This window comes from Chironomus tepperi, unplaced genomic scaffold (genome assembly GCF_022539635.2).
Source record: "Chironomus tepperi strain 1889 unplaced genomic scaffold, CSIRO-AGI_Ctep_v1 contig_244, whole genome shotgun sequence".
Lineage (NCBI taxonomy): Eukaryota > Metazoa > Arthropoda > Insecta > Diptera > Chironomidae > Chironomus > Chironomus tepperi.
The window spans coordinates 1,068,507-1,082,153 of NW_027226366.1; the positions used below are offsets into that span (position 1 = coordinate 1,068,507).

Below are 13,647 nucleotides of genomic sequence, written 5' to 3' on the forward strand. Positions count from 1 at the left end.
TAAATTCATATATGAATACACAAGAAGTAAAAAAGAGAAAAAAGATAATTTGCAATTTTTTATTCTGGATTGGTACACTTTATACAATCTTCCATTTCCTTCTCATACACTTCAATTTGCAAAGTTGTTTCAAAGAAATCATATTTCGCATGAATTTTCATCGTGGCCTCTCGTAGAACCGTCTCGGTATTTGTTCCTTCATCTGAAAATGAAATGTTTTTAAGGATGCTTATTTTTTTTTCGTCTTTCTTTTCAATCTCCTCCTCCTCCCCATGCCCATAATCATGATGAGTCTGAATATGTTTATGTAAGAATGAATGAATAGAAATCCTTTTTTTATGGCAACATATCTAGTATCAATCAATGATATATAAGTTAGCGTATATGCCAAAGTTCTTGCCACTCATCCACCCTATTTCATTCTATTTTTCATCTCTCTTACATTTTATGTATTACCAGTTCTCGTTTTCATTCGGATCAGTAGTGTAATTGGGGTAAGATGAAGTAGTATTTCAGGCAAATCGTAAGTAAGTAAGTAAGTTAAGTAGTATCATAACTCAGCAGTTTTGTGGATAAGATTCAAGATGCTCGGAGCAAAATTTAAAATGTTGATGTCGGCTTGTGTGGAGTATTGTGTTGTTTTTAATTGAATTTATAACAATTTAGAAGTATTCAGATAGAGTACTGTCATTCTGAGCAGAACCGGCTGTGATTAGTCGACAGTATCTACCCGAATAGCAGAAAACGATTAATTGATCAAAAATCTGATACCAGACCGGCATGACTCTGGCTTGGAACCGGATTAACACCGAGTCCAACACCAAATCATGATGCTGAAATGGGATTTAAATTAGATCTTGCATCGAGTCTTGGAACCGAATTTAAATCGAATCTGACATCAAGTCACTGTGTCAGGCTTAAATCGAATCAGACTCTGATTTCTGGTGCCGAATTCAAACTGAATCCGACTTAAAGTCAGAGTTACGTCGACCTGGTGATGGATATTGGATCGATTAACTGATCGGATTAATTAATAACTTGACAATTGCCTTTCAATATCAACTTCAAATAATCAGGCAAACGGATGAATAATCACAGCCTGTTCCTCTCGACTTTTCTAGCAATTAAACGTTTGATTCTAATGCTGTTTAATCGTCATTGAACCATCGAGCGATCTAGTCTATGAAACACACAATTAACTTGCAATTCTACTTGAGTCTCTAATTCAACTCATTTCTAAAACCCTTTAAAATTTTCAAGGACATTTTACATCCTCATTACAACACTGAACTCACTCCACTCTTTTTTCCATACTTTATTTTTTCCACTTATAAGTTTCAACAAAATTTACATAAGGATTTGGCCAAGAATGTAAGCGAAGAGAAGAAAAAAATTCCTCTTGTGAATCGAAAGGAGTGGAAATAGTTTTTTTTTGTGTGTATTCATTCTATCTCTCCACTGAAAAGAAATGTATAGCACCCTCTCCTTCTTGCCGAAAGCACTTATGTCTTTTGTGTATGAAAAATAGACGAGATAATTTTTTTTTAACAAAAATTTCACGAAATCAAATTGGAAGTATGATAACAATATTAGCATGAAATCCCCAAAACGCTTTGAATGAGAAGAGAAATAGCAAGCACATGACATACAAGTATTGCGATAAAAGGAGATGTCAAAACAATGCTGAGAATGAATTGTGAATGCACAAAAAAATATATATATAAACTATATTGTATGCACGTTCTATTGTTCGATTTAAGATTATAGTCAAACTGTAGGATTATCTGACTGTAGTTCTCTTCTCTGAATTCACAGCTCTTTTTTTGTGCAAGGCTGATGCACTTGTGTACAATAATTTGAATTATTTATAAGTCAATTCGCAGAATTAAAGATTTTTAAGTTAGTTCAGTGGTTGGCAATCTGTATTCCGCGGCACACTTCTTGGAATTATCATGAACCGTATTCCGCGTGCGGTTTTGATCGAGGCTTAGCACCAAGGTGAAAATAATAATTTTAGACTCTCTTAATTCCAGTGATAAGCAGTTAGAAAGGAAAGGATTATTTAAACGACCCTCAATTGATTTCAGTATCACTATCAGGGTTTTGTATTTATAGCACAGATAAGAAAGAAATTAAGAGTTGTTTTGACGCTTTAAAGTATGAATCAGACAATTAAGTATCTGCAATTAGTATAGTCAGACATGTTATCAAAACGTCTCGAGGAATAATTTTTGCTTTGATAACCTCAAATCCAGTTCTCAAGAATTTAGTTTGTTTATCTGTATATGAGCGGTTTATAGTTCATTTTCACTGCTTGCAGCCTTTAAGAAGTCAGTTAATTTACACATATTCAAATTAAGTGACATAAAGTCAAAGTGGCTCGGTGGAGTAATGATTTAGTCTTTCGGTACTTAATTATTACAAAACTGACTCTGCGATCGCGAGTTTGAGACTCGGCAGGAGAAATTTATTTCTTGTCCTTTTTCGAATCATATGAAATGGAAACTCGACTCACAGGCGTTTCTTTGTAGTCTACAGACAGTTAATTCATCAAAGAAGTGTTTCGGGTCCCACTTTATACCCATAACTATATGTTAGATCATTATCAGTTTCATTATTAGTTTCATTTATTAAACTATTAATAGCCTATAAGCACATATTACTGGAATCAATGAATCTTATAAGTCTGAGCAGCCACAGTCTCTTATTTATTTATAGACTAGCTGCCAAGTGCATCAGCCTTGATATTTTTGCATAATAATTTCCTTTCGACTTTGTTTTAAACAATACAGATTGGCTTCTTTTTATGTTATTATCGTAAGATAAACTTTTGAGCGGGGAGTGAGTAAGAAAGAGAGAAGAAAAAGGGCAAAAAGTCAAGAAATAAAAACTGAAATACTTACGAACTGCAAGATGAGCTGCGAGAGCAACCTTATTAACACTTAATGCCTTGAGATATCAGAAGAAAAGATTAAATTTTTTAAAATAAAATTTATTAATCAGTAATAATTGCATTATTTCTTACCCAAATTCTGAGGTTATGTACACGTACAACGCCATTAATATTCAAGAATGTTCTCATTATTTCTGTATAATCCAAATATTCGGGTATGCCTTCCATTAAAACCTAATTGAGGAAAGAAATGTTTAGAATTAAGAATACATTATTATTATGTTCCTTTTTTTTTTGGTTATTGCTGAGCTTCATCCCTTCCATGAAAAATCACTTTACTTCGTTACAAAAACGTTACTGAGACCGTAGAGCATAACAACATTGAACTTCGTTTCATCCAAAAATCAGAGGCAAAAAAAAATACTTAATGGAAAAATGCTTTTCAAATTATATCAATTGAAAACTTTTGGGAGCTCTTCTTCTCGGTAACAGTAAGCAAGCACGAGAAGTAAAAATGAAAAGAAAAAAATTGTATATTTTTTCAAGGTAAAAGGAGGAAGAAGAGTTCAGTGGAAGAAAAATTGAGGGTAGTGATATGAATCTGCTGTGCTACTTACCAATAAGGCATCCTTCATGATATTCAATGTTGTAAACAGAACAAGAACCGAAAACAAAAATGTACAAATTGGATCAATAATGCTCCATTCTGGTTTAAAAAATATAACCAAGGATGCTATGAAAACGCCACACGATTGAACAAAGTCACTAACAACATGAATAAATGCTGCTCGAACATTGAGATTTTGTGGTAAGTGACCCATTTCGGAATCAAAATCATCAGATTTATTATGGCTATGACTATGACTGTGATTGTGATTTCCATGTCCATGTCCGTGATCATGTAATGTACATCCCATACTGAAAGAGGAATAAGAAAAAAAAATATGATAATATTTATCCTTTCAATTTTGAATGTTTACATTGTAGGGGACAATCAACTTTTTGGAAAAAGCCTATTTTGATAATTTTGTAATATTTTTTGTCAATTAATCTAAACTGTGTGCCGCGGAAACTCTTTGGAAGTGCCATAAACCAAATGCAGTCATGGCTTACCACCAATGAGTGCCGTGGCGCAAAAAAGAATGAACAACTCTGCCCAAGACCCGCAAACCTTCAAAAATCATTCATTAATAGTTGATTTTCCCCTGTTTGCAAAGTTATAAGTAATATAAATAGTTTCCGTCAGTCGATACGAAAATGAGGCAAGCAGACAAAGAAAAGGAAAATGCTTTAATTTTAATTTGATATGGGAATAAGGGATATAAGCATTGAAGATTAATTCAAGTTAAATGTTGATATAATTTCATTTTTGTATACTTACATAATATTTACTAAAATACCAAAGCCAGAGCTGATTAACATTATTACACTATTTATCTCAAAGTCGTGATGAATTGTCCTTAATACAGCCATATATACAAGTACAGCTGTAACTATCCATATCATTAGTACAGATGTAAGAGCTCCAATTACTTCCGCTCGATGAAAGCCAAAGGACATTCTATATCCATTCCATGGATAAAATTGTATACATATGTATGTAAAAGCGGAAGCAGATACGCGCAGTCCAGTATGAGATATAAAAGAGAAAAGAAAGAAAGAATAAAGAGAAAATTCTAGGATTAATTTCTTTTATCATTATTATTTTATTCCTTGTTAGCGTTATTCATAGAAGAATATAATCCAAATGAAGATAAAGTATTTGTTAACAAGACGTCTACAAATCTACAAGCGTGTGCCGTACCAAAAAATAATCTATGTATGTATGCATCAACTCATTTCTTAAATTTGTGAAACAAACAGAATTACTGACGAATTAAGAAGGAAAATGCTTATTATAAGACGGAAATTCCTTATTATATTAAACTTCTACTGCCCACCCCCGGGCTTGTGAGTTACTTAGGGCAACAATACGAGAAAGCTTTAAATTAAATGATGATTAAAGCAATTATGTAATATGGAAGATAGAAAGAAGTTAAGGAAATTTATGAAATGTAGACATGATTCGTACTCAAAAAAATAATAATAATTGAAATCATCTGAAGCTACCATCCATCCCTCCTCATAATGTTTCATCATAATATGATTATGGCCCCTTGTTTTGTTTCATGAATAAAACTTTTGCATTATCATCCTTACAACCAGATGTATATAAAAAAATTATGAAGAAATGATGACAAATCTATTAAATAATAATAGGATGGTCAGGAAATTGTGAGAATTTTGGCATAAGCTTCTTATTTTTGAGAATTTACACTTGAATTTTTAGTATTTCGAAGTACGATTGTTGCTAGAAATTTCATGTTATTGGATCAATTGGAGTAACCAATTTATTCTTCACAGACTTTTGACGACCAGCCGGATGACCAGCCAAATTGTTGGATTCAATGGCATATCCAAATTGTTGGAAGATCCAATGCAATTTTTCAAAGATTGTCTATAATCCTAAGATTTATTTTAATTCCATCCGAATTCAATCTTATAGAAATTAATCATTTAATCCAAGCAGCATACAAATGAGCAAAACTATATATTTTATCTATCATTCCACGCCATTTCACTCGCAAAACTCAAATTACTCTGTCCATCAATCTCAAAATGAAAGATATGTACGTGAAAAGTCTAACAGAAATTCTCAAAAGTACATTTCTCATTAATTCAACTTTCTTCTTTTGTTTAAATCAGCAAAAAAAATGTTTAGCTTTAAAATCCATTGTCAATGCTATGCTGTAAAGAGCCTCTGTTGCTCTTTAATAAAATAAACATTTCCATAAAGGATTTTCTCTCGGTAAAATGCAAAATGATAATAATAATACTAATAATAATGATCCCAAGAATGTGAAAATTTTAAAAATATTCCAACTAGTGCGCTTTGCAAAAACCACAACATATATTTTGCAAATTACATTCCAATCTGTAACAGCATACTCGAAAAATGTACATGATACACTAATGTTTTTAATGCATGCAAAAAACAGCTTCGATATGATATTTTTTTACCCACCTCTTTGTAGACTTCCTATTTGCTATGTAAAGTGCCAGCAGAGATATCATAAAGCTTGCTAAATCGGCTAATAAGTGCGCTGCATCCGTGGCTATTTTTCCCCATTTGAACATAAGGTAGGTTGGTAGTAATAAACGATTTATAATCATGATGCAGTGAAATGGATATACAACAAAATGAGAGAATTCAAATGTTAATTTTCACACACAATTTTTACCAGCAAACAAATTATTTCACATTGGTACGGTGGATTATGTAAAGGTAAGGACTTTTCACAATACTAATTTTGCGATTAAGCTTCGCTCATTTTCATAATATTCGTGACGAATTTCATTTTCAACGTTTACGTCTGATTGGATTTTTTTTTTTTTGGTTCCAACTGATTTAGTTTAGAATATATTGAAATATGATATGTATGTTGACTAGGAGTTGAATTATAGAAATGTGTTACCCAAACTATTTACGAAAAATATCGAAGAAAACACTATTGTACCGGAAGGAAGCCCACGAATCATCCCGAAAACACCCGAAGAAATCCGAGCAATCCCGAAGAAACCCGAATAGTCGCAAAAAAAACCGAAGTATCCCGAAAAAAGCTAGAATTATTCCGAAGAAAGCCGAACAATTCCGAATTATTCCGAAAAACTCCGAACTATTCCGAAAAAAAGCGAATATTCCCGAATGTCCGAAAAAAGCCGTATGGTACCGGAAAAACCAGAATCATCCAGAAAAAAGTCCGAATCGTAGCTACAAAACTCACGAACCACCAAAAATACATCCCGTGAATAATCAACTTGTTTGCTGGGATTATAATTGCATAAAAATTAGATCTCCGTTGAGAATGCTCTCATTCTCATGTATATTGAAAATGAATGTACATACCAATTGCTAAACTATTTGATAATAAACCACCTGAAATAGTATACAGGAAAATATAAAGCATGTAATTAAGATAGATAAAATTTATAATTAGAACAAACAAAACACAACACATAAAAAAAAGAGAGGCAAAACTCACCAACTATTTCAACAATCATGAATACTACACACAGGATGCTTGCTATAATTAATTTCTTCCTACACATATCAGGAGAAAAAAATGAAAAGCAGGAAAAAATGGATTAGGGAGATGATAAAGGCATGGAGGAGTAAAATATGATTGCATTTACAAAAAAAAAAACATAATAATAGCACAAAGCAAAGTCTTACCGAGCTTTTTTATCAATTCCTTCCACTCGTTGGTTTCTACGATGAGCACGATGGCAATGAGCTGAAAATTACACAACACACAAGTTAAATTTTTCATTTTCCCTTCTCATTTCAATCTCTTTTTTTTCTACTTCTTCTACTTCCTTCTCCGTTGTCTAATGATCCCCTGTCATTTATAAACTGTTGTGCTGCTCATCGCAACAATGAACGTATTGCGTACGAAGATATTATGTTGATGAAAGAAAAATTTAACTATGAAACAAGACCTATTTAGCTGGGTATAAAAGGCGCACATGATACACGGAGAAATAAGACTTATCGCCACATAAACATATTAACTTTTTTCCCGCATTTCAGCTTTTCCCTTCATACTTTTTCGTGTGTTTATTCATACACATTTCTTTTTTTTTAAGGCACAACTTATATTTTTTTGCTATTGCTCTTGTAAGACACAAAAAATAATGAGAGGGAAAGTGGCATAGACCTTTCTTATGAGGAAACAAAGAAAAAAATGAATAAAAAAATTCTTGGGGAAAAGTCACCAGCAGTCACCAGATTTATGAGTGATTAAAGCGCTTCGGATTAAGGTTAATGTGGTCATTTTGTTTGGGTGTTTTATTTGTTTAAGTGACAGTGGTTATTAGGAATTTAAATCATCCTCTTAATATGCTCGAGGTTAAGTAAAGAATTGAAAACATTAACGGATTTTTGAAATTCATAATTTATAGCATTCCAACAGATTTTGTCAAGATCAAAAATTTAGTTCAAAATAACGATTTTTCAAAGTTTCAAAACATCTTGAAAATTCAAATTCAAAAATTTAGTTCAAAATAACGGTTTATGAAGATTTGAAATTCTTAGGTTCAAAAAATTTAACGAACTTTTGAGTTCTTTTCAAACTGAACGAAACTGTTTCAAATCTTTACTTAACGACAATTCTTTAAAAATCTTGAAAGAATTTAAGAAAATTCAAATTTAATTTAAAATTCAACCTCCAAATAAAAGACATTTAGATATACACAGAAAATGTAAATAAAATTCAAACAATCAGTCGCTCTTGATGACAAGTTCACGCATCCACCCAGCCATAACAGCTGTAATATCACATGTTCATTTTAAAAATCCGTTAAAAGCTTTATATATCGCATTTGTACCGAGGAAAGAAGAAAATTATTTTTCATCAAAAAAAGGAAATTCTAAATTTTATTTTATTCCTTCTCATCCGTGATATTTAGGCATTTGGAATGTAATAAATTTATTTCAGATATTAACCCACAAATAATAAATGTTGAAGTGAATTGTTTGATGCTATATCGAGCAAGTAAAAAAGAGCTTTTTTTTGCCTTTCTCATTATATTTTTTCCTACGAAGCTTAAAGGCATAAAAGTCATCAAAAGAGAAATGAAGCGATAGAAGAAAAAGAGACTAAGACTTTAAATTGAAAAATAAAGCTTCAAGAGGCAATGTGAAATCAATTTTTCGAAACAATGGCAAGGAAATACTATAAAAATAAATAAAGTTAATAATAAATTGGTGAATTTGTTTTCAGTTCTTTTTTCACGACGAAAATTGCTATTTTCTTCGTATTTTCCTTCATATTTTCTTTTATTGCCTGAGAAGCATTTTTACGGACTTTGTTAGCTTGTTGTGCCTCACTTTATTATAAAACTTATTTTATTTTCGTTGCTCTAAGTATTTTCATTTTGGCAAGCTTTTTAAATATGGATATTATTGTAGGTCAAAGGCAAGATTTTTCCAAACATTTTCCTTCAAGATTTTCTTCTTTGTTTAAGCAAAAAAGCTTCATTTTCTGTAGGATATCGAAATTTAAATTTAAAAAGCATTTTTTCTTCTTTCTATTTCTTATTTTCTGTTTGTACTTATTCAGAATACATCAACATAAATTAACTTGACATCATTATGATCAAGAGAGGAATTTCAGCATGTCTATAAATAGTATGAAAATGAATGAATGAACTCACCGTCTTGAATTGTTTTAATTTTCAATGAATCTGATTCGCAGCAATCACCCGCGAGTTTTCCGTGTAAGCAGTATGTAACAGATGCTGTCTTTCTTTCTTTATAGCTGCTTGATCCGGCTGTTGTACCATAATTTCTGTCCATAAATTCATTGTCCTCCATTATATTGTCTCTGTTTAAAAATATTGATTTTTTTTTTAATAATTATTCAGAAACACAGTTCACTGTGATTTTTTTTAAAGTTTAGTAACCCAGTTTTTTCTCAATAATTTCTTAAATTAAATTTTGTAAAAACCGACATTTTAAAATTCAAAAAATATGAATCGGTTCTTCAAAACAGGAAGATCAAATTTTACAAAGCCGTTAACTAATACAATCACACATATTTTTAAACAACTTTGTTAGGTTATGTTGACCAAAATAAAATTAATTAAATTAATTCACATTAAATAACGAAAACAATTCAAAACTATGTCCCAACCAGAAGATAATGAATGGTATTGCGCTCAATGCAATAATCCATCGAAATTAAGCTGTGCTCGATGTCGCATTGAATCCTATTGCTCACAAAAATGTCAAATCGAAGATTTTCCCAATCATCGCTACATCTGCTTTCCATTGCCGTAAGTACTTACTTATTATGAACACAAATGTTAGAAAAAGTCTATCAATCTTGTATGTTTACACAAATTATTAGTGATTTAATACCAATCGCACAAGAAACATCAGCTAGTTCCATTGACAATGAAAAATTGGATGAACAGAATGAGATTCAATTGGACGGGACGGAGAATCAATTGGAAACAAGTGAACCAAAGAAGGAAAATGATGAATTGGAACAACAAAGTGACATGATTAAAGTTAATAGCAATATTACACAAAATGATACAGTCGTAGGAACACTTTCCATCACAAGTTCCTTTAATGACGACACTTTTGATGATGGATTAGGTGATACGATTAAACAAATACAGCATTCATTCGAAGCTATTGAAAACTTGAAGAATTTGCGAATTTCGGAAAGTTTTGAGGTAGTTCCACTAAAGAAGGCATGTCATGATATTATCACAAGTAAACCAGAAAAATTCTTCTCAATGAGTAACTTAAAGACTCATGAATGGCCAAAAGCAAAGAATATTAAAGTCAAATTACAGACTATTGTTCAGCCACCGAATATTATAGCATTTGTTGAGGATAAGAAATTAATTGCCAACTTCTATGAGTTCATGGAAAGCGAGATTGAAAAGTATCGACCATGTATATCTGAAGATTATCGTGAATACCTGCCAAAGTAAGTGGCAATTCTAAATTTGATAAGATTAAGGTTAAAAGTATTTACTTTTTTTATAGGACAAATGAAATTGTATTAGGACAATACAACGGATCTTGGTATCGAGCTATTGTACTTGATTCCGATCCCAAAGGTGTCATTGTATTTTTCATTGATTATGGAAATATGGAACTTCTGTTAACGGATGAGATTCTTCCAATATCTAATGAATATTTCATCAATAAACTATCATTTGAAGTATGTTCACGACAATTTATTGTTGACAGTAAGCATTGAACAGCATTTATTAATTATTCAGATAATAAAATGAAATATTCTCTCTAGATGTTCAGGAAGAACTAGATGCAAAGCAACAAGAAATATTAGAATCGAGATCAATGATGATAACAAATATTCGAGTTGATGATAAAGGCTTAACACACTGTGAAATCTTTGGATTTTGAATCATAATTACTGATTAATCACACAGATTAATTAATAGTTTGAATATATGATTCACAAATAAAGTTTAAGAGAGAGTTCAAGAGCACGAGATAACAAAATATTTATAAAACTGATTGTCAGGTGAAGTATATCCATAATCATTTATCACTGTTAGTTTATTTCATTAATTAATACTTACAATAACAAGTCTGTATCCATTTTTTGTTAATTTTCTTCTATTTTGATCCAAAAAAAAAATATACTCGAAAATCTCTCAGAGTAAATAAATATACACAACTGAACCACAAATTTAACTCAAATAACTGATGAGTTGTACTGTAAAATACTATTGCTTCTATGTAATGTTCCGTTAATACAGTCGCAACAAGAGTGATAAGAAAATATCAAGAGTCTGAGTAAGAGTTTCTAGGGAATGATTTTTGACACTTATACGTCAAAAAGTTTGTAACTTCGGAAACTTATCTTTGTTTTGAGACAGGTCATGATTCTTATTTGAATTTTTACAGTACTAGATTGATAACATTCAGGTATATTAATTGTTACTTTTGGATTTCACTCACAAACTTTATTGAATTTAATTTATTAATTGCACATTATCTAAATAATTAATCAATTTTCACATTTGAATAGATTTTTCTTACAAAATAAGTAGTACCAATATATCCTACAGTTCCACATATCATGCCTAGTGCTCCACTAAACATTGCCATATATCCGAAATAAAAGACAGTTTGAAACAGCCCGTACATTCTGTGAATTAGACATAATTAGTGACATTATAAGTATGAAGGTAGATACAATGACTTACTTGGTTTTGAAGAAGAAATAATAGAAGGCATAAATATATACATAAATGGACGTAGAAGCTCCAGACAAAAATGCAGTCCATTGCCACCTATAATCTTCGGCATTAAGAAGGAAGTATGTACACACGATTGTTACACAAACAGTAACGATGATTAGAATCAAGAACACGAGAAGCATGAAACCATACACGTAGTAAATTTTATAAGCCCAAAATGATGTGAAAATGAAGTACCTGAAATGATGGATTAGATTAAAAATTAAATCCCACGATTAAGATTTAAATCCAGAAGATTAACTTACATTTCAATGAAAATTGAGCCAAAGGGGAGAATTCCACCTAATAAAGTGATGACAACTGGTTCCATATACCATTTCTTCTCAGGAATTGGTCGTGGAACAGCATTTACACGACATGGATGATCAGGTTGGCCACTTAAGTTTCTTCCAACAATCGTACCGACCATTGTCAATGGTAAAATCACAAAAAGACAAATGCATGTTACAGCAAGCATCGTTCCAAAAGGAATTGCACGTGTTGCATGATAATAGATTGCAATAAAATTGATAAGGAATGCAGTACCACAGATACACATTGGTATAAGGAATGCTGATAAGAGCATTTGACGAATCCAAACTTTTCCGCTCATTCTTGAATAAAGAGAACCGCCAAAATAGCCATTAATTGGTGATGTTGCTGCATAAACAAATATCGCTGTTGATAACAACGATCCACGTCTATAAATAGATAAATTATTTAATAACAATATTGATAACAAGAAAAGTCAACTTGACTTACTCAGTATATAATTCGCCCATAATGGCAAAGCAAATAACACAAAGAACGACACTGGTCAGTTGATATCCACAACCAATTAATGATGTGAATAGAATTGGATACGATGATGATCGGAAGACATCACCATGAATATTTTTCCATCCATATTCATCACCTAAGTCTCTTTCCATATCATCCATTTCTTCATCCTTACTGTATCGAGCATAATCTTTACGTAGTGTCCTAACTAAAATCATTGAGACAAGTCCAACAAGGAAAATGACCATCATAAAGCTATTAAATATGCTAAACCAATGGATGCGATGTTGAAAGAAATTTGGATCAAGATATTTATCAAATCGATCCTTAAACTCTACAGTTGATGGTCTCCAATTGACTTCATATGTAAATGAGATTTTAGCTCCAACATGCAGAAGCTGTTCATGCTCATTAGTTAAATTAACATCAATAATTTGTTTGCCATTATATCCGATATCAAATCTTTTATGTGTATGGATATAATATTTCTTCTCATGCTCCTTTCCAACTGCTCCCCATATTGGCAAATCATCAATATACATCTGGAACCAATAATGATTCTTTACAGCATATACAAATGCCTTATATTTCTCTTCATCCAATTCAACCATACATGTGACAGTTCCTTTAGGCACACTGTCTTTAAAATCAATTGCATATCCACTAAACTCTAATTCTACACCTAAAAGAGCTTCAGACATCGTCTCATGATAATGTGAGATACTTTGTTTACTGCCAACGCAAAACGGCAATGAAAAATATCCATAAGTCTCTTGTCTATTGTGAAATGGACCAACTGTATTCATCCACAGAACTACTTCTTCATGATCTTCATACTGTAAGATAAATCAACAATTGTTATACTTAATATAATTAAGTACAGGTCATGATTTTCATGAGTAATTACTACTTACAATATGATTATGCTCATCGGCTTGAATAATATTTAAAATTGATAGGAGTACGGAGCAGAAAATGAATAGCTTATTGTGCATGATTATTTGTTGTTATCTTATCTTGACGTGTCCTTAATTGTAGTCTTCGGATTTATCCGGATTATACCTTAATTTCTTAAAATTTTACTCTATTTGTTGACATGTCACTTTTATTATTTTTCTCGGTGCTCACTTTTAAGCAATTATTTC

The 13,647-nt window shown here is 31.6% G+C and overlaps 3 protein-coding genes and 1 long non-coding RNA gene across 4 annotated transcripts; 2 read left to right on the forward strand and 2 right to left on the reverse strand.

Moving 5' to 3' along the window:
* Nucleotides 1–45: 45 nt before the first annotated feature.
* Nucleotides 46–11,184, reverse strand: LOC139091292 (proton-coupled zinc antiporter SLC30A2-like). Its single transcript, XM_070641300.1, has 11 exons — nucleotides 11,060–11,184; nucleotides 9,149–9,318; nucleotides 7,167–7,227; nucleotides 6,976–7,034; nucleotides 6,840–6,869; nucleotides 5,958–6,048; nucleotides 4,275–4,454; nucleotides 3,511–3,811; nucleotides 3,026–3,127; nucleotides 2,904–2,949; nucleotides 46–202 (listed from the first exon to the last, which is right to left on the reverse strand). The coding sequence occupies exons 1-11, from the start codon at nucleotides 11,077–11,079 to the stop codon at nucleotides 60–62; spliced, it is 1,203 nt and encodes a 400-aa protein (XP_070497401.1). The 5' UTR covers nucleotides 11,080–11,184; the 3' UTR covers nucleotides 46–59.
* On the forward strand, nucleotides 2,191–4,579 carry LOC139091301 (uncharacterized). Its single transcript, XR_011544498.1, has 2 exons — nucleotides 2,191–3,384; nucleotides 3,440–4,579. It is a non-coding gene; the product is annotated as an uncharacterized lncRNA (long non-coding RNA).
* Nucleotides 6,181–11,183, forward strand: LOC139091298 (tudor domain-containing protein 1-like). Its single transcript, XM_070641316.1, has 5 exons — nucleotides 6,181–6,218; nucleotides 9,631–9,769; nucleotides 9,844–10,437; nucleotides 10,497–10,702; nucleotides 10,762–11,183. Exons 3-5 carry the CDS (start codon nucleotides 9,998–10,000, stop codon nucleotides 10,878–10,880), a joined length of 765 nt encoding a protein of 254 aa, XP_070497417.1. The 5' UTR covers nucleotides 6,181–6,218; nucleotides 9,631–9,769; nucleotides 9,844–9,997; the 3' UTR covers nucleotides 10,881–11,183.
* Nucleotides 11,185–11,413: 229 nt separating the features above from the next.
* Nucleotides 11,414–13,626, reverse strand: LOC139091287 (transmembrane 9 superfamily member 3-like). The gene is made up of 5 exons (XM_070641296.1): nucleotides 13,417–13,626; nucleotides 12,485–13,338; nucleotides 11,989–12,423; nucleotides 11,690–11,920; nucleotides 11,414–11,631 (listed from the first exon to the last, which is right to left on the reverse strand). The coding sequence occupies exons 1-5, from the start codon at nucleotides 13,495–13,497 to the stop codon at nucleotides 11,487–11,489; spliced, it is 1,746 nt and encodes a 581-aa protein (XP_070497397.1). The 5' UTR covers nucleotides 13,498–13,626; the 3' UTR covers nucleotides 11,414–11,486.
* Between the last annotated feature and the right edge of the window lie 21 nt (nucleotides 13,627–13,647).